The sequence below is a fragment of the Colletes latitarsis genome, chromosome 11 (genome assembly GCF_051014445.1).
Source record: "Colletes latitarsis isolate SP2378_abdomen chromosome 11, iyColLati1, whole genome shotgun sequence".
NCBI lineage: Eukaryota > Metazoa > Arthropoda > Insecta > Hymenoptera > Colletidae > Colletes > Colletes latitarsis.
In genome coordinates this window covers 25970275-25991465 of record NC_135144.1, presented here as the reverse complement: position 1 = coordinate 25991465, position 21191 = coordinate 25970275, and the positions used below count along the sequence as shown (strand labels likewise).

The window sequence follows — 21191 nt, the reverse complement described above, 5'->3', positions numbered from 1 at the left end:
AAATTTTTACGTCCAACTGTTTCACCCATATTTCTTCGTGACCGTCGCAGCTGTCTTCCAGATTAATTAATTCAGGGATTTTGCGGAACGATCCTAAATAAATGATGCTGCTGTCGGAGGATCTTCTAGAAAGGATCGCGGGTTGGCTCTTGATGGTCTGAGAAGCAATGCTTCGAAGGCTTTTCGATCTTGTGGCGTAGAAATGGTCGCATAACCTTAATTTAACGAAGCTGTTAAATATTTCTCGCGAAAAGGTTCTCGTGAAAAACTATTTTTGGCATTTAAGCGATTCGCGAATCTTTTATGTCATAAAACTTCTCAGTTGTATTTATATCACTAAATAATTAAAAGTTTCGTTTCTTTTTTAATATGCTATCCAAATAATATTTAAGATAGTCAATATCTAATGATTTTTCGAACAAATTTTAATGTGATAATAGTTGTGGTTAGGGGAGGATCGAAGTGTAAAAGTACCCTAATTTCTGCCGATTCTCCGTCAACGACGGAGCAGATTTCTGCTTGCTAGTCTGCCGGAAATTCGATGATCCTGACCGACGTTTCCTCTTGTGTTTTCGTGGCACAGGCATAACGTTCGAAAGAAAAGTCGTAGATTAGAGAAAGTAAGGTCGAAATACTCCCTGAAAATTTATCCGTTTCCAACGTACGACTCGCGATGGCGTTATTAAAACGAGTTTGACGACTTTGACGCGCGATCGTTTGTCGGAAAGGATGCATTTTCAGGTTTCTGGTCTACGTACACGGTGGTAAAAAAAACAACGACGGTTCAGGTAATGTAACAGTTTATTGAAAACACTTTTGTCCGCCCGTTGTCCGGGCCGAGCCTCGCTGATATTAAAAAACGCAGAGTCTTAGTAACATGATTATCTCGTGGGTGTTACGTGGAATACAACTTGAACGACATCCGCGAAATCGGCGCCTCCGAAACGATTCGAGCAGTCGCTTAAGATAGAATCAAACGATAGGATTTAGTTTACAACAATAATCGGGAAATTAAATTTCAATTTTTAATAATTCCTAACCCCGGAGATCTTTCAACCGCGCTAATTACAAGCAGAAATTTTATCGTCGATCGCAACGTGCCCCATTTTGCAGAGATAAATTCCTAGAGGGAAAACCAGAGAGAAAAATTGCAGTCTTCCAGATTTCGGGTAAAATGATATTCTCCTTAACTAGTTCTCAGTGAAAAAAAGTAAGATCGACGATGGAAAACTGAAAAACCGTATTCTTTACATTCTCTAAAATTCCCTTGGAATTCGTTGCAAATTGGAAGACGTCGAATCGACGTACGAAACACGCGTCCGTGCAATAAAATTTCTATTTGCGATCGTTGCTTTTTTTTTTCGTTTCCGCGGATCGAAATCTTCGTAGTTGGTGATAATGCGAAATGTGTGTTGACCGTGTTCGGTGTTTGATCACAGTGTTCGATGAATTTGGTGGCTCCGAGCCGATTTCGTGGATGATTCTCCAGGTCCGTGCGAATATCGTAAAAAACCGAGTGGAAACGATCCGCGTGCTCCAGCTTTCCCACGAGAAACTATCGAGAACGTCTCTCCCGAACGATAATCCGCGGCGATCGCGTGCGCTCGCTGGATGATCCGAGCGAATATTATATAAAAAACAATTGTCCGAGCGCGTCGGCCACACTCGCGGAGGGCCACGGTCGAATCGACGGCTCGCTAAGGGCAATATTCGACCCGACGCTTCCGTTCCAAACGATCCAGTGTCCCCCGTTACTCTGATTACCGAATCTCTGATCGTTCAGACGTCGTTTCGAGTCGGCTCGGGGACGATGCGATCGCCTCGAGGATTCTGATACGTCGAGACGAGCAGGCCGCTTACGAAACCGAGTCCAAGCGTTAAAAATGGCCGCGTGACCCCCGGTTCTCCCGATCAACCCCTCCGTCGTTCGTCGTTTCAATCGTCAATCTGATTCTTGCATGCTGTCTACCGATTACTAAAAATATTATTTGTACACCGAAAGGTCATTTCCCCCGTTTAATGAATATTATTAATTTTCTAACTTTGACACCCCGTTACGCATTTATTTTCTTCGGAGAGTAGCTTTTGAATAATTTACTTTTGTAATCAAATTATTTTTCCACGTTGGAAGCTCGAATAAATCGATGTAGAGAGTTTCAGATGGTTTTCTGTTATCAGTTTTTTGAAAGAAACTTTGTTGTTCAGTATATATAGTTTGTTTTCCCCCTTGCAGAGCTTTACAGAATATTACGAAATTAAAGTTGAAATTAAATTTTCAATCCACGCGTAACCACTTTTTTACCATCGTTCGAAATTAGTTACTGGAATGTATCGCCGAAAGGTGATTAAATATCTAAAATGCGAGGTTCCACGCGATAGTCGCGTTGTATTCTCGACGCAGTTGGACTCGGTTTCGAGCATGCGTTACCCGAACAATTTCTTTATCGATATCTTATCTATTAATACCTCGATATTCGGTATGCATCCGGTTAAAAACGCGCGAGTCACCGGTGGTGTCGCGGACACCAAATCTTCCCGGGATAAATCCGACAAATAACCGATAATAATCGTCAATCTGAGTATCACAGATTATCCAAATAATTTCAAATAGACGCGTTATCATTATTATTATTATTCCTTATTTTTTTTCTCCCCCGTTTAACGTGCAACATTTTCTTCACCCCTCCGTTTCGAAATCGTCGAGATTGCACGACGTTGTACGTACGAAAAGAAAGAAAACCAAAGAATCGGATAAACAAATGAATAACGTACGACGCGAACTTGTCCGAGTTTTCCGTTCGCACGGGCCCGATGCTTCTCGAGTTCCGCGTGAATTAATTTCCATTAATTAATCGTTTTAAGTCCGGATGTCCTGCGTGTCGTGTCTTGTCTCCTTCCCTTTCTCCGTGTGTACCGCTTTCCTTCGTTTTATGTATAATTTATGTATATATATATATATATATTTTTTTTGTCTTATTAATTCTCTTTTAGCCTAGCGGCGATAATACGTTACCAAAAGCTTATAGATACCCTTATGCGCTGCTACCAAGGTTTCATCTGCGATTAATTTCACGTAATTCGCATGCTTCGTTTTCTCTAGTTGTCGGTGGTTTTTTTTTTTTTTTGTTGTTCCTGTCTTTTGCGTGCCTGCCGTTCTTCAGACCCATACCCTATATATCTACGTTTATTTCGCCGCACTTTCTGCCGTTATTATAGTTAATAATTGATTGCGATTGCACACTCACACTCGCACTCATTCGTTCGTGATGTATCTCTCTCTCTCTCTCTCTCTCTCGATCGCTCGCGCGTCATTTCACTCTTGCATTCTTTGTCTCTTTCGTTAGCTTCGCACGGTCACGTGACTATCGCTCGGTGAAGCCCCGAGTTCTCTCGAATTCGCGCGGGAAATTCGAACGACCGATATCGCGAAGTGAACTTTTACGAGGAAACAACGACGTGTCGGTTCCTTACGCCTGGCCAAGGAATTATACTTGCCCCTTTTCTCCGATCGAAGCTCAAAGTCACGCTAAAATATTCAAATCGCGAGGAAATTATTCTCCAAACGGTATTTACATCGATCGTTCGAGGAGAGATTATTATTTTTTCGAATCGAGTAATCAAATCAAATCGATGACTCAACCCTCGTATTAAAACACAGTTTGTTTATATAATATTCTTTTCCTCTATCGTTACATTGAAATTCTTTAATTTTGAGTTTCATAATACGCGTATAGAAAATTAGAAATACCTCGATTCGAACCAAGTATAAGTTTAAAACACTCTGATAGAATGGGACGTAATTCCTTGGCCGCGCGTCGAATCTTTGTACTCTCTACAATCGACATCAAGCACGTAATCCTGATCTACCGATCCGTCACGTCTATACTTTCGTCCATGAACAATCTCCCCGACGAGGATTCCCCCCCTCTACGTTATAATTCTCTCCCTCCCCCGAGATCTCGTAATTTTATTATCCCGTCCGTCCTCGTCGAGGCCCAGGGATGCAGTCTGCCATGGACGAACCGCGTCCATCATTCATCTAAGATACATTAATATTATTAGGTAATTTCTTCATCCTCTCCGTTCTATTTATTATCGTTTGATTAGTTGCACTAGCCTTGATTGTCGGCATTTAAGGGCTGCTGGGCAGGCAGCGTTTATGGCGACGTGCGACTCTCCTCGTTCGAGCGCGACCCTTCTACGATCAACCGTGAACTATTTTTTCTGTTTCGTCCATTTCGTCGAAAACCAAGAAGCATGCTAGTTCTAAAAAATAACCGAGCTGGTCGACGCTTTCGAGAATTGGTGACTCTGGGGATCGAACCGTTCCTAGCCGCATTACAAAAGGATTTTTAAATTCTAGTTGGAAATCTGTGAACTTAGCAAATGTTCTCTCTCCGATACTAAATTGTTTTAATACGATATTTAGCTAAGAGAAAAGGGTCGACCAGCCTCGTCGAAATGGGTCTCGTGAGTCCGATCGATCTCGAACGATAACATCCAACATCAACTGCATCCGAACGAACATTGATCGGCCTAATCTCGCGACACCGGGTGTCGCGTAATTCGTCAGGACCGTGAAAGCGGTCGGTGTTGATCGAGAAAAGGTATACGATAAGGTTCGTTGCCCGCGACGAGGTGCGTTCTGAAACGAGCTAAAGTATACGGTGAATCGGAACGTTACCCTAAAGCCTCGCGTCGCTTACTTACTTAATTAATTATTCTGGAAACTGATTTTTATAGTACACCTTAGCGATATAGTACAACAAACGATCAACGACAAACGGGGAACACGCGCGAACCTCGTCGAGGGAACGCGGCCTACACCGAGGGACATCTTCCGTAAGACGTGTATAGATATATACAAATATTCAAGGTTCAAACGTTAGGGGAGTGAGGGGGAGTTGGGCGGGTTGGGAGGGGAAAATTGGTTTCACCTTTCTGTTCGCGCGTGTAACGTTATGGTACATAGACTAGGCGCCAAGCTGTACAACACAAAACTTAGGACTAAGCGTTCGTTTCTAACGGTGAGTGGTGTGTCGATACCCCTGGACGAGTCATCGCATAGGCGTAGCCAGCTTTTTTCCCCCGAAGTCAGGGAGGCACCGGTAGCGTGGCCACGAAAGAATCGACTCGAGACGTCCTGCGCCACTGGTACTGCTTTACCGACAGCGACGACTGATAGAATGGCGGACGCGAAACGAACTTTAGGTACTGAATTCGTTAACGTGAATCGAAATAAATTATTATATATTATTTGCTAGTCTTCGTTTCGACTATATATTATCGTGCAGATTTATAAATGTAACGATGACGACAGAATAATAATAATATAGTACTATTTATATTAGATAAGACAATCGACGACCCTGAAATCGTGAAATGTTTCGGAATGCTTCACTTCGAGCATCCGGGACGGTAGGGGTGAGGTCTGCAAGGCAGTCGTTCCTAAAATTTTGTCCACCAGCCGATTCTTCCGTCGACGCCGCCATTGGGGAATGAGTCAGACGCGATCAAGCCGCGCGATTCTCGTGCTTCCGCGGAAGTGATCGTAGAAATAGCGAGGAGAGCTTGCAAGCTTTCGGTAAGCTCGATACTTTCAATCAAAACGCGGACCGCGCGGTCCACAGTTCTCAGAGCACTGAATCCCGTAGGCTTGTTATAAAAAATCTGAGCCGCGAGCTTGCAAGTTCGCGCTAAGCTCGATGCGCTCAATCATCTTTATATTCCGTCGAGTGTCGTGTCACCGTCAGATAATGGAGGTTTGGTATACAAAATGTGGCGAATTTGCAAGCTCGCGAGAAGCAGGATAACGCGAATCGAAATTTCTTCTTTGTTTTTTTCCCTAGTTTCCTTCCGTACCGATCGAGCTTACTGAACGCAGGCTGGATACGCCTCTGGATGTTTAGGGGTGGATCGCTAGAATCTGTCCGGGGTTTGCGCGCCCAGAGAGCAAAGTGAACGAGTTTTTCGTAGCAAAGAGGAATCCGCAGGCTGATGCAGGCGGCTGATATACAACGTTATTAACGATATTACTTATACAAACGCTAAGTTTTACTTCGTCCCTCGCATCACCACTTTCTTTCTAACTTCTCTTCCACATCCTACTTTACGGATCTAAGCATCCTAGCTGCCAAGAAGGATCAGCGTCGCGTTTCGTTCGTTCATTTCTACCATGACTCTTCTAACTAATCCCAAACCTCTTCCTCTTGACGCTGCGTATTGGCGATCACCGGATGCTTTCGAAAAATCTTCTCGAACTAGTCTAATCCTGAACAGTGAACCTTCTCGACGAGCATCCACGCCCGTCCGGGATGTATCAGAAGTAGGCGAGCTAGAGACAACGAGAGAGTATTCGGCTTGAGGCACTAGGACGCGTCCAGGGAGAGGCACTCGGCGAGGTAGTCCTCCATGGAACGATAAGCGTGCTCCAACACGCCTGCTAAGGCGTGGTCTTCGTTCGCGTAACTCTGTCGAAACGTTCGATTATGTTTGCGTGAACGGGGAAGCCACTAAAGACTCGAGAAAACGATGACACGAGTTGAAAAATGACGATAGCTCTTGAAGGCTACTTACCTGATACCTGAAGATGATTCCCGCTTCGGACAGTGCCTTGGCGAAGGCGACGCCGTGCGTGTAAGGCGCTGTGAGGTCAGCTAGACCATGAAGAAGATAGAGGCTGTGGCTCGGCACGAGTCTAGCTCGTTGAGTCAGGTCAGCCTCCACGTAACCCTTGTAATTTTCGGCCGGAGCGCCAAGGACTCGCTCCGTGAACGCGGAATCTGCAAACGTCGAACGTCGTTTCAGAGACACGTCTTCAACTTGGAAGAAAAGAGGACAATCGGTTCACTCACTGTAGTAGAGCCAATCTGCGATGGGATTCACAGCAACGCCGCACTTAAACAGGTTCTCCTGGTTTCCCAATACCATGGCGGTCACGTATCCACCGTACCCCCACCCCCAAACTCCGACCCTCGTGACGTCAAGGTACTTCAAAGTCTTCAGGAGATGCTTCAGCACGGTGAGCTGATCCTGCACCTCGACGCCACCGATCTTCCTGAACAGATCTCTCTTCCCTTGACCCCTGGCACCTCGTACGTCCAGCCTGACGTAGACCACGTCGTTGTGGCTCGACATGTAGGTCCCCCAGTCGATCTTGAACCGATCGGTGACCGCCTCGCTGCCTGGACGACCGTTCACCTCGACCAGGACCGGAAACGCCGCGTCTCTGAGCTCCTCTCGCCATGAGGGTGGCAGCAACAGTTGCACCTGAGCTTTCCAGCCCTGAGGCAGTGGCACCTAAACGAGCACAAGCTTAGAATCGACTTGGGAAACAGTCCTCGAAGGATGGATACCTCGAAGCTTCTTCGAGTCGGCAGCGCCAGTTGAGATAGCTTGTCCCCCCGTTGGATTCTCGTATCGTAGAGCACGCGCATCATCTTGTGGGACGTCGTTGAGTGTATGCCTGCCAGAGGAAGGCCTGGACCTTCGCAATAGAGGACGTAGTAACCCTGGGACGTGCTGTCGATCGCTGGACTAACCGACGCTCCGAAGTGCGTACAATTGGTGTAATAAAACCTGCAGAAAACACAGCATGTGGAGAAACATCGATACTGATAGATAGCATCTGCTGTAGAGAGATGAAGGGTAGGATGGAACCATTGTGAATAACATTGGCGTAGCCACGAGTAGAACGAAAATGTATCCTATTCCTATGTAGGGTGACTGCTGTGGGTTTCCTGATGGGAACAATTGGAATGTACCTTGGCCATCAAGTGGCTCACCTGCTGCTCCAAAGAACCTCTCCAAGGTCACACGTGACACATAGCGGCTCTAGGCGCCGAGGATCGTCAGCAGTAGGATCGCGAACAACGTAAAGGTGTCTCTGTCCAGGCCTCCTCTCCCTGGTGCCTAGGTAGTAAACTAGGTGTGCTTTGGTGTCCCACGCTAAGATCTCGTTCACCTGACGACGAGAAAGACAGCTGTACAGGATCCGTTCCGAATCGATTACCAGTAATCAGCAATGAGCATCTCCTGGTTTGTTCACCTCGTAACAACCATGAGACAGAACCGCTATCCTCTGCTGAGTCAGGGTCACGTGTTTGATGTGAGTGAAGTGTTCCTTGTCGCCTTCTTGCACGGCTGCTAACAGCAAGAAGCTGTCGCCGTCGGGGGCGAACACAGGATGGGGCTGCGCATCGAGCCACTGTCCCTCCGGCGCTCTTTCCGAGTGGGTCTCCTCGCACTCCCACGTGGGTGCATGACAGGCGGATACCAGCGTCAGATTCTGCGATCTCGTCATCCACACCACGGCGATTTGGGTGGAGTCTTCGCCCACCCAACCGGCGGATATTAAATAGTACTCTCTGTGGGTAGCAAAAAACTTATTGTAACGCTCATTGGTATCAGGCATTTTGAGGTCGCTGAGATTTGAGTTTACAAGCCCGACTTATGAGGGGCTTCTTGATGAAGAGGTCAGGTCGAATCTCGCCTAGCAAGACTTGTAAAAATCTCGAAATTAGATCTGGGTTAGGTCTGGGGAAGTAGATTATATTGACCGATGTGTACTGAAAATTAGGTCTGGGTTATATGTGCATTGAAAATGAGGTTTCACGAGAACTAGTGAAGCCAGCAGTGTTTCATCCAACTGTGAAACTCCAGTTTGAGGCACTTACTGTCCGTCGAGTACAGGCGGTGGTTTAAGCTTCGTTCTAAAAACCGTAGTGGAGTTCAAGGTTCTGGTGCCGTTGATGGTTCCGTTGACGTTGGCTGAACTGGTCACGTTGGTGAGTTCCATGACCAGTAGGTCGACTTCCGGATTGGACGATCCTGGAGTAGGGTATCTGACAGACTTGGAAGGTGGAAAAGAGCCTCTCCTGGGTGTGGTTAGGGGACTGGAACTGGCTCCGTCGTGGCCTGGCTGGGTACCAAACCAGGGGAACTCTAAGGCAGTGACCTTAGTGTCGTTAAACGTGGCGTAGAGTAGGTGAGTGCCATCGGGGCTAGGCCAGGTGGCTTCTGGCCGTGGCATTACTTCCTCCTGGTACAGCCAATCCGGAACGCCGTTGTAGATCACGCCAGCGACGCCAGTATCGGTCAGTCGCGCGTCTTCTGGCGCGGAAGGCGCCAGTCTAACGTAAATATCGTTCTCGGATATCATCAAGAGGCCCGACGTGTTGCCCAACCAGGTGGCGTGTTGCAATCGCGTTTGCTGCATCCTTCGCGACGCGTACAGACGAAGAGGTGTGTGATGACTGAAAACGACACAGAGCCATCAAACTGACCGAAAGAAACGTCAAAGCTAGATCTTTTTTACCACAGAATCTTTGGCCACATTTTGGTTGCTAATAATCATTTGCAGGATCGAAAGTTTGATTTCAATTGTAAACTAGGTAACTTAAATTTTGTTATTTATTTCTTTCAACGTCTCGACTTTTTTAATTTTGCAATGAATAGCCATATATGAGTGATGTGACAGTCAAATTGTCGACAGTGTAGTTGTTACTTACTCGTTGGTGACGTCGTAGACTGTATAGTAAGCGGTGGAGGTGTGCTTGAACACCTGGAAGAATCGAATTCCCAGTGATTTTTTAAACTGGGACAAATTGTGCCATTCCAAAATTAACGATCCAATTATAGAAAACCGTAAAGTTTTCTCGGGGTATGCAAGATTTGTGAATTCGAGATCGATGTTTTCGCGTTTCAATTACTCACCGGTTTGACATTGTGCTTGAACAATACGTAACGTAGGTCGGAGCTGCACTGGTAGCCTTGAACGTTCAGCTGTCTCTGAAAACAAAGTCAAGAGAGATTTATGGTTACGTGTGTTTATTTTCTCACTTTGCGGCGTGCGAGGATTTTATGACTGTTAACTGTCTCGTTTATACATATATTCGAGAAAATTCGGTGCTCCGACGCGTCGAAAACGTCCGGTTCTCGTCTTTCCTGTGACTGTTCAAGAGCTAGAAATCGTGAACATTAAAAACTATGACTCGTACAAACTAATTTGCCAAATATATGTTTTCGATACGGGGTCAGAAAATTATATTAATTCTTCATGAATTACCGGAGAAAATTCACGATAACTTGCTTAAACCAGCGATCGCGAAGCGTCAACGACGCCATATTGTCTCGATGATACAAACGAGTACAAACGACTCCCTCGAACGACATCGATCACGTCCTTTAATTGTTCCCCGGCGATCATGGCCATTATGTATTACATTATTAAACTATACGCACGAACAGATGACGATTATCAGCAGCGCGTATTCAGTAGTTCATTACCCATGCATTAAATTCGACAGAATTTCGATGGTGGCCCATTGCTGGCCCATCGGGCTCCAATTGAAATTAGCTTCCATCTTTGTTCCCGCGACATCTCTGTATTCATGTAGGAAACATTGCAAGTATACGTGTCTCATGAAAACACAATCCGAATTGTCAATTTCCTACTGGATTCTCACGGACAATTTATGCCTTTATGGTAATTAGTAACATTAATAACAATCCGATTGTACGATTCCCTGATGAGCAACCAAATTAAGGCCGAAACGTTGGATTATTAGCAATTTCGATCGCAAATCGGCGCTTCGTTTTAATAATCTTGTCAAACGCTATACTAGGGAATCGACAAATACGATAATAACTAAAAACAGAGTTTCGATACTGGAAAAAAATCATTCGAGCTCGTTCTCCTGATAGAAATATTTTTGGAATTCTTTTAGTAGCATTCTAAAAATGGCGGATCTACGCTTGACGTACGACTAAGAAGCGTTGTAACGCTTTTACGAAGAGTATCTACTACCTAAACCTCTAATAGTGTCTATTCTAAGTGCATCGTGCGCGTCAACGTTGCTACTTGTATCGTAGGTGTTAGGAACTTGATCCTCGTCGCACCGACGTGCTTCCTAAAACAAAAACCTCGCTCTTGCGTCGATCGTGATGGATTGCCGCGGATATTATACAAGATACAACGCACTACTAGTCTCCGAAGTGTGACAAGGTATACAAATTACCGGGACGTGTTCAAATTATGGCATGGGAGCTCAGAGAGCTTCGTCTCGACCTACGGTTAATCGCAAAATTGAGCGTACGCTTGCCTATAAAACGAACAAAATACTTTCGAGTAGCGTGCGATATTTAATTTAAATTTTATCAGTGGTACATTTTCAAGAAAAACCAAATTTAGAAGTAGAGCCTGTTCTACCGAAAGTTATTGGATTTTTCTCGTTTGAGCGAACCAAGTGTACGCTCGAGGGTTGCTCGTTTCGTTGTAGTTCTAATTGAGAGAAACAACGAATTTCGTGGGGATTTTAATTACATCGGTCGCGGGAGCAGTAAAACGTTCGATCGGCCACTTTCGAGCTTGATATTACCGCGAGCAGAGGATACAGCACGGAACAGAGAGGGCCAGTAGTCGATATTTGTTTCTGAAAGGACGGGGAGACGGGCGCGGCGTGTCCTGGTGGTCGCCAGATCGGATCAATGCAGTGTGTTCGTTCGTCTGTGCCCTGTCTGGCGGTCCAGGAGGAAAAGGAAATTCGGTATTTCGGACTCGGTCCACTTCAATCTCCACCGTTTTGCTTTCGAAAGTACTTCGAACGCTATCAACATACCGCTCCAAACATCGGTTACAATGTTCACTTTCGCCAAACAGACGTTGATCCTCGTTCGAGCTTCGCGACGAGATCGCGGGTTTACATTCGTTTAATTTTATTCATTTAATTGAATATCTCGAGCTAACGTTGTTTGATCAAACATTCGGAAACGGTGCCATTCTAAAATTAACCGAAACTCGTTAACCGGGACGCTGCAGCCCGGACGTAAAGAAGATTTATTACGTGCAGATGTGCTTGTATTTCATATTTTATCGTTATTTATCGCTGTTTACATTGCGACGGAACGCTGTTTATTTTTCATTTCGTCAAACTGGTAAAACCCCATTGTACGAAGTCTGGAAAGTCTCGCTTTAGAGCTCTTACATCAAACATTTAGATTTAACGATCAACTTTGTTGTAGCTAAAAGGTGTCAGTAAGAATGATTCCTCGTTAACTTTGAAGGATGTTAATTTATATTCGAGCGATTCTGGTTGACAAGCTGGGTCGTTAATTCGTATCTGACCGCTGGAAATAAACGCGTAGTGTCCTCGACGGGGACACCAGTCGACTTTAAAGGTATTCTGCGTCTATCAGGCCAGCGTGCAATTCCACGGGTGAAACCATCAGCGGCGATTCCGCTGTTTCCAGCGGTCTATCGTTTTTGGGCTGCTCCGGGGCACGGATCGTTCCATCGAGCAGAAAATGCAATACCACCGGAGCGGAGGCAGAGGAATGACCCCCTTTCCCTTGAATAAACCGGGGAATACCTCGAACTTTGCCTTATATACGGGCGGCTCTCTTTGTTTTATGGCTGCGCCGCGGGCTAAACTCGCCTCCTTGATAGATAAGGCTCCGGGGGACGGTCGTTTGATACCGATGTTAAGGCTGTTTATTGTTTCCCCCACCCCTCGTATATTTCCCACCAGCTGGATTTTTCATTTGCATCGCGAGAACCGTTCCCGAGGGGGTGGGGGAGATCCGTCCCTCGATAATTCGCGTCGTTTCACCGGTTTGCTAAGTCGTCGCGAAATCATTTAGCCGTTCAAGGTCACCAGCGTATGTTCGAATTAGGGCCAGCCGTCGTCGCTAGCCAATCTTTCAGAGATAATGCCGATCGATTTTTCGCGCGGAGACCACCGACGGCACTAATACGATTAGGTATCGGCGATACAAAAGCAATTCGACGGCAAAGTTTTTAATAGGAAGCGTCGAAAGGTGAGTCTCGCGTGACGTCATCTTTCGATACCTGTTCCTTCGCAACGAACGCTCCAAGATCGATGGAAACGTTTGGTACGCTCGCGTTTGTACACTCGAATTGTTCGATGCTTATATATTTGCACGCCCACGTGTTTGTATAAATGTTTGATATCAGTTTTGGCTTGCGGAGATCTTCCTTGTTTACGCGCGATCTGCCAACTTGCACGTAATGTGTTCACAAGGCGAAAACTAACAGATACGATCCTCCGGGAAGGCTTTATTCGTATCTGTTTTGGTCATACAAATTGCTGCTGTATGTACTACTTGGAGAGGCTGTCAACCGGTTGATTAGAAAATTCCTTTTATTTAATTTTATTTTATTCCTTTTAGCGAGTGAACAGTCCTAAAACGATTTCGATAATGTCTTTATGCTTGAATAGTGAAGCTAAAACAGATACTACATTGCTGTCTTTGCATACCTGGCATAATACCTATGTGTTTGATACTGTTTGACGTTACACTATTGCTTATCAGGCTTTTGCACAATATTCTACAATCATATTAGCGACTTTAAACAGATTCTGATTTGCTGCTTCTGCATATCTGGCACAATACCTATGTGTTTGATACTGTTTGATACTACACCATAACTTACCAGGATCTTATACGATAATCTACAATCATATTAGCGACTTTAAACAGATTCTGAATTGCTGCTTCTGCATATCTAGCACAATACCTATGTGTTTGATACTACACCATAACTTACCAGGCTCTTATACGATATTCTACAATCATATTAGCGACTTTAAACAGATTTTAAATAGCTGTCTTTGCATATCTAACACGATGAACTGAACAGTACCTACAAATTTGATACTGTTTGATACACCGTAACTTACCCTAGGTTCTTGCAGAATATTCTAAAACAATATCAGCGATTCCAACGTAAACTCACTAATATCAATACAAATTTCAATTACGAAATTAAACAACGACAACGAAAATTGACTGAATTATTACACGATGGTCTCGCTCGTTGTCTGTTATCCGAATAAACCTTCGTCCGTTTCCGCGTTACACCGTACACGCCCCTTCCACCGAAAGTGTTAAGGTCCAGCCTGAGGTTATTTGACCAGCGCAATCGTTTCGTTCAGCCGCTAAAGTTTAGAACCGTCTCTCGTTTAATTACGATTAATCTCGAGCCGTTGGATCCCGGCGTGACCCGTTCCCGCGCGTTTAATTAATTTCGTCGTACAGCGCTATATTTATAATCCGTTAAAACCTGGGGGTTTACGATGTCTAGGAATTTGGACTTTGTTTCGTTCTCGACGTCGATGCACGTCACGAATGGTCCTCGAATATTTTTAGTCCACCCGTTATTCGCCACTCGATGACGTAATTTTCTTGACTGGCGCAACGGTGAAAGTGCAACGTGCGCTTCTGCTTGAGATCTTCCCTCTCCGAGCACCCCTCGGATACATTAAAACCATCGAAGTCTAATTTTGTATCGACGAATGTTTGAAATCTAGGGACTTCTCGAAGCAACGAGACGCGTTTCGATGAATTGCGCGCGAATCGATCACGTCATGCAACTTACGAGCAGATCGCAGATCGTTACGCAATTTCGAAACGTATTTCTCGGCCAATTAGTTCGCGGCTGGTCGCGTTACGTCGAGCATTATGATGCATATTGCAATTAGTCTATTGGACGGCTCGTTAATGATGCTAACAAATCGATATAATCTGTGTGGCCGCGTCACTGAGCGACAATTATTCAGATCCTGAAACCGCCAACATTTGTTTTCGGGAAAGAAGAACAACAAACTCGCGACGACGATCCATATTTTTGGCGAATTTTTCTTAACCATTTTGAAAACATTTTCTAGACATTCGACGTAGCATCGCGCGGAGTATCCCTCGAGCTAACGATTTTTTGCCACAAAGAGAACGAATCTTATAATCGTTGTAATTTTTCAAGCACTCTGTCAGAGGCGCAAATACATTTTCCTATATTAATATTCGGTTCCAGCACTTAACGTTTGTCCGTGGCATTGCTTGTTTGAATTTTTATCGCCCCGTCGTTGTACCGTGCAAATACCGGACGGTTCATAAAGATGCATAGAGAGATTAAAATGCAAGCGACCAGAGCCACTATGCAGATTGACGCGGAATAATCGTCTCGAGCTTTGCTCACGGAAACGTTGAAAATTAGGGGGCCATTGTTCATCGACTTGGCAGAGAGACACACGGTTAAAGGCAACGTATCGCGAACATTTTTGGGCCACGAGCGACGTTACAAGGTTGACGAGCTTTTTCTACAAAACTTTCTGCTATTTTTTTCTATCGGATTTTCGAATTCATTTTCACGCCTCTCCGCGCGCAGTTCCGACGACTGCTCGTTGCGGCTTTTATCCGATCGTCAAACCAATTTTCGACGATTCCCCGCGCGACTTCCAAAAAAAAAGAACGTTTGGTACACTTTTGCTCGAATTGCGAATCGGTCGCAGTTTCGAAATAATTTTAAACGTTGTTTCCTTGGCTCAAAACGATCTTCTCTCCCGGTCGATTTGAAAACCGTTTTAATTCCGGTTGGTCGATGTTTGGGGCGTCGAAATTTAGACGACGTAATTTCTCGTTTGGAATAATAAGAAAGTAAAAGGTTGGGAATCGACTCTGAACACATTACGATGATCTTGCAAAGAATCCTTTACTCTGCACAGAAGTTGGTATGGTTTTAGACGGGGAACGCGAGACTAGTTTTAGTAACGAAGCAAAATGATACGTACGAGCGTGTGATTAGAGACCAGAAGGTACACGGAATTGTTGCTGGTGTCCAGGAGAGTGAGAGAACCGTCGTCGGCTTGATAGATAAACTTGTCGTGGGAAATCCAGGTTGGTGGTAGCCTATGTGGCGTCAGGTCATCACGAAGGCACTCGTCTAACGTGAGGCGCCTGCCGCTCCAATACAGCAGCTCGTCGACGTACCTGGAAGTTCATGTTTGTTCAAACGTCGATCCACTGCAGAATATATTCGATGTTCCTTAAAAGAACAAGCTGGTAATAAATGTTCGAGTTACTCAAGGATTTCGAGTCGAGTTGGAAGAAGTTTGGGTTCGAATGGGATGTAGCCACCTAAATATTTTCCCTTGCAATGGTAGAAAAAAATATTGTTTTATCGAAATTAACAGAAGAAGGGAAACAATTTTCTTATTTTATTACGAGTAATTCCATCAGCTTGTATGTAATGCACTTTGCTAATAACTGTTCCACTTTAGCCCTACCTCGTGCATGCATTGTTTAATACACTTTGTAATAGACCATGCAACCTATTATTCCGTGTGAACGGGCATTAGTTTTCAACGCGACTCTGTTACATTAATTAATAACAGCGTCTATACGTAGGCGTCAGTTTACGATATAGAGGTTCACACGGGCATCGAAGTTACTAGCTACCCAAAATCTCGCACAACGTATTTACTCATGATATTCTGTATCATATCGAAGTTAACGATAATTATTTTGGCCATACGAAATAAATAACGTACGAATAGCGCCTCGAATGTCTCGAAGAAAGTGTAACTTAAAGAGGTGTCGTTCTTGTGGCGACACCGGCGTTCGCCAGCAGAGGGCTACGCTCTCGTCTCTCTCGCAAGTGCTCGACCGTCCATCCATTAAACCGTTCACTGTCTCCTTTCCCTCTTCTTTCCTCGCTTACTTCCTCGTACGAGCAGCAAGAAGCCACATTCCCCCGATTCAACGCGAGCAAAGGACACAGTGTTCCAATTTCGATGGACCCCAAAACCCCCCGGTGCAATTCCCCAGCAGATCAACGGACAGATATCCCCATTCTTCACTCGCGACAGGGTCTCGAGATTTCCCCGGATCGATGAATCCCCGATCCGTTTCGCGTTATGGTTCCAGGAGACGGGTCACGAGCCGACGATAAAGGGATCAAGGAGATTTCCGTCGATAAGGGGGCGGATTAATTTCGCGAAAGCGGTCTACACCGGGATGGGACGCCCCCCCCCCCCCAAGACTCCTTAACTGCATCCTTTCCTCCCCGTTTCCGGAATGAGCGGCCAGAAAAACTATCTCGCGGCTGGAAGTCGTTGAAAGATCGTTGGTCGATAACACGGCGGAGGAAAAGGATCGAGGAAAAGCGGTTGGGGGGAGAGAACACACACACACCACTCACCCGAGGAGGTAAATGGCCGTGACGATCCCGGCGATAACGAAGCCGATGACCAGCAGCGAGAAGATTATGCTCCGCCAGTTGTGGCCTCCCTCCGCGTACGTTAGATCCTGTGAATAGAGCAGAAATCCCTTCGATTAAACGGTCGATCGATCCCGCCGAGGGCTCTCTCGAGTCTACGATGCAGAAGCTTGCTGTCGACATGCAGGTTCACGAATTCCTCGGGGATACATCGACGGGAACAAACCGGGGTTCACACTAGTTAAAACACGGTTCATGCTGGGGTGGAAATTGGTTATTAGCCGATTTTAGCTCTGATTTAATCGGCAGACGCCGCTAGGACTACCAGCGGTCAGATTCTTGGGGCTCTTGGGATATTTCAGGTTCTTGGGATCGACAAGGTGGGGGATTTTTCGCTAGTAGCCGTGTGTTTGCATCCTGTGCGGTCCTAGGTGTTCGAAGGAGTTTGTTGAGGTTTGAGTGGATCAGTGTATGTTGAGAAGCGATGAGAGATGCTAGTCGCGAAGAGTCCCGAGACAAACGGTAAGTGGTGTAGGTTTTAAGGAGTCAATTGTTGTTTAAATAAGTCTTCTTACTTCGTGGATATACTCGATTGCAAACAATTTACTGACAACAACGATAAACACACATGTAAACACCAATAAACTAGAACAGTTCTAAGATTGGTAATTCACTAAGAGTCTAAATAATTCACGGTTCTTGAAGTTCTAATAGTTTTTGGAGTTCTTAATTCTAGCTACGGCCAGTGGTTCTCAATTGGTTTATTGATACCAAATGTCTATGTATAGAGTTATGGTAACACGTGGAAGGTATTTCAGCGGTCGATTGTGAACACAAAAGCAATGAAAAAAGTTCATATAAACACGTGGCCTGCTTGACCCTGTTTTCAAGTTACAGGCATTTTTGTACTTGAGCGACGTGTGTACTTTTACCGGAAGTGCTTGAAATGGCCACTTTCGTGCCGAATGCGAGCCCTGTAGTTGGCATATCAGAGAGTTTTTAACTCTTTCAAACGGTCCACGTATTTTTCAGCTTTTTCGACCGCCTTGCATAGAGCGTTCAAGTATTTTAGCGCTAGAAATGGGTATTTTATAAACAATTGAAAATCCAGGTATCTAAGTTTGGGGAAAGAGCAGACCATCTAATTGCTCCTATCCGTTTACTGGGAAAATCATTTGTTTTTTAACAAGTATTAAGTGAAATTTTTTAACATTTACAAGGGAAACTAAATTATTAACAGCTTTTATACGCACCTGGATCGTCGGAAATTTATTAAGAGTCTCTACTACACAATTTATTCTGACCTCAAAGTTCGAGATTAAATTTTTTATTATTTCCACGTATTCCATACTTCGATGGAACGGAAAAGTCGAGAAGGATCCGCATCCTTGCAAATGAATCGTTCTCCCGCGAAAGATTGCTAAAGTTTCGGCCAATTAAATCGCTCGGAGTTGCTTCTAGAAGTCGAGTGCTTCGCTTTACGCGTCAGTATCCAGCATCCTTCGCGGAAATTTCTCGGTCAGTTTCATCCAACCTTCGTAGATTTAGTCAAATTCCTTCAGAACACGATTTATCGATAATATTAAAAATTTACCAAGTTAATAATTTCTGAAACACTCTTTCAAGCACATCTCATAATCAAATTAATTCCCCCCATTACAATCGCGTTTTTTCTTTTCACGTTGTGGCGACAGTACCCGCGCCCGCCACTAGAGGGCCACGCTCTTAACTCTCTCGCAAGTGATCGCTCCCTCACGCTTCTTCCCTTTCACTTTCTCGTCTCCCAGCGTTCTTCGTATCGACGCACAAGTGTCGCCTCAAAATCCATCGATTTCCTTACCCCAACTTTATTTTCACAACGGATAAAAACAATTGGTAGGCTCGACTCGACCACGAGGGGATGTCAGGAATATCGGAAACGTGTTCTGTCCTGCGGGTACGCGTCACGGCCGCAGCATGCATATTGCATTCGGGTTATGTTTGCAACGTGCACCCCCGTCCTGTTTGCAGGACTAAGCCGGATAACACGTACCGGCCGTGTAATACGTACCCAGCGCGACTGGATTTTCGGGGACCTGTTAGAATCGCCACGCGACCCGTGCACACACGATGGGGGGAGGGGGCGGGTTGTGCAATTGCCATTGAAACGCTAAGAGCACCTAGACTTCCAACGGTGGATATCGATTCGACGCGTAAACGCGGTTAATCCGTTCGCTGTTTGTTCATTCAGGACTATCGTTAACGGCGATCGCTTAATTTCGAGTGGCCCGTCAACCCCTGCGTTGGCTGTAGTGACTCGTATCCGGCCAACGCGTCCCTGGAGTTTGCTATCACAGCAATTAGTCTTACGTTACACACGAATTTCACTGTTGCGTCATTTGGAAAAGGGTCGTTACTTCATCCAGGGATGTTGTATTTAATTCCGGTTGCAAGAATGACGTTGGAGTGAAGTTTGAAGAGTAAGAGAATGGATGAGTCGACTATGACGTTTTCCACGGTTTCTAACTCGTCATGAAATAAGTAAAAATATTTCGTATAGTCTGCTGTCTAGAGTTTTCAATGATAGTGTTTCCCATTGGACAGGTTTCGATCGTTGCAAATGTCTCATCTCCGGGGAGGTTGTATTAAGTCCTGATAGTACAGGGTCGCGAGAGGCAGCTTGCTTATGCCAATTAGAGTCTGGTGGATCTCTCGTACTCCGTTATGACATGGATAACGATGAGAGGTATAGTCATTCCTAGGCCAAACCTCCCCTTATAGTGGTGCACCAGGTTGTAAGGTTCCTAGAATACTCCTGATATTGTAATCATTATATTTAAAAATTTAAAAAAAAGACTGTGATTGAAATGCAGACCATCGAAACGAAATTTTACTCGCAAGAAGGATGTTAAAATGTAGATTCACGTGCATAACAATCGTAACCGTAGATGCACAGTTGCTTATAAAAAAATAAGTGTAAAGAAAACATCGCTCAGTTGAATATATTTTAATAATAAAACGTAGCGTAGAAAATTAGTAATGTTTTATCTCAAGTTCAAGTCCTACAACACCGTAGAATTTTATTTATTAATCGTATTATATTGTATTACTTTTGACGTGTGATTAGAAGAATTTAGTTTTTATTACGTTTTCCATAACTAACTAGCCAAAGTGGGGAGAATCAGTGAATTAATTCTTATACGAATTTTCTGATCGAATAAATTCTAATTCGCGGAACGAATTTGAAACTTTTGTTTATTCTCGAATGAAATTAGCTCGAGTCTGGCGCGAAACAATATTTAAATGTATACAGAATGTGGTCTCCGTTGCCCGTCTCTGCAACTATAGTAGATGAAGCAGCTTGTGGGCTCTCTATTTGAGGGAACGTGAGGTCTGATCCGCCGAGTATATAACAATACTGTAATGTCCTAAACTTTCTTGGCGGCTTGTCCGAGGCACGTGCTTGGAACGGATAGTTTTGGAGCGTGCCATCCTATTGAAATAGATTTACTAACCACGAGGGTGGAATTTCATCTGCTTGGAACTTAGGAATCGAATCTAGGAAAAGTTTCGACAATTTCAGTAGATGCTCATGGATCGAGTGAGTCTAACCGAATAACCAAAATTTTAAGAGCCGTGTTTCTTCTAGGGTCACCAGAAGATTCGAAGAGATTGTTAGAAAACTTACTCGATGATTAATTTATATTCCACTTGTCTTAATTCAACTTGTATGATAAAATGTAGTCGTTTGCTTTAAAAATACAACTACTACGCTTTCCAGGTCGGGATATTAAAAGGTTAAGTAACACTGCATTCTTGTTAGTATCGCTAATTGTAAGTAATCTAAGCTACGCTTGACTCCCGCGCGTTTAGGATACCTAATTAGAGAGTTTGGTGGCCATATGAGTTCCCCAGCTGAGCTCCTAGAAGTTGCCCCCAGTCTACTGAAAGGTTTGGGATACCCGGTTAAGTATTCATTAGTTGGACCTCTAGACCCTGTTCGAATCTCCAGTTTAAGCTACCTGACCACCTGGAGATCAAATCTTCGCTCTAACCACTATGATATTCGAGCTGATTACAGTGGTCGTGAATCTCTAATCGAACTTCTGAAGGGACCGTGCGTAGTTGGTCAATTATCCTGCTCTCTAACTAGACCATACAAGTTACGTATGGTTTTGCTCAGACCACTGTAAAACCT

General features: G+C 44.6%; 1 protein-coding gene across 7 annotated transcripts in view; it reads right to left on the bottom strand.

The window, feature by feature from the left end:
* Positions 1 to 783: 783 nt before the first annotated feature.
* Positions 784 to 21191, bottom strand: part of LOC143348272 (A-type potassium channel modulatory protein DPP6) — a 175629-nt gene continuing 155221 nt past the window's right edge. For 6 of the 7 annotated variants that reach the window (XM_076778304.1, XM_076778305.1, XM_076778303.1 and 3 more), the window contains 11 exons: positions 16997 to 17103; positions 15588 to 15786; positions 9715 to 9789; positions 9510 to 9562; positions 8676 to 9254; positions 8048 to 8366; positions 7785 to 7963; positions 7356 to 7578; positions 6855 to 7299; positions 6577 to 6782; positions 784 to 6470 (listed from right to left, as the gene is read on the bottom strand). In XM_076778304.1, coding sequence (XP_076634419.1) covers positions 6369 to 6470; positions 6577 to 6782; positions 6855 to 7299; positions 7356 to 7578; positions 7785 to 7963; positions 8048 to 8366; positions 8676 to 9254; positions 9510 to 9562; positions 9715 to 9789; positions 15588 to 15786; positions 16997 to 17103 — 2487 coding nt within the window. In that variant the 3' untranslated portion in view covers positions 784 to 6368. Of the gene's footprint in view, positions 6471 to 6576; positions 6783 to 6854; positions 7300 to 7355; positions 7579 to 7784; positions 7964 to 8047; positions 8367 to 8675; positions 9255 to 9509; positions 9563 to 9714; positions 9790 to 15587; positions 15787 to 16996; positions 17106 to 21191 lie in introns of all 7 variants that reach the window. The other variant, XM_076778308.1, reaches the window with a different exon arrangement.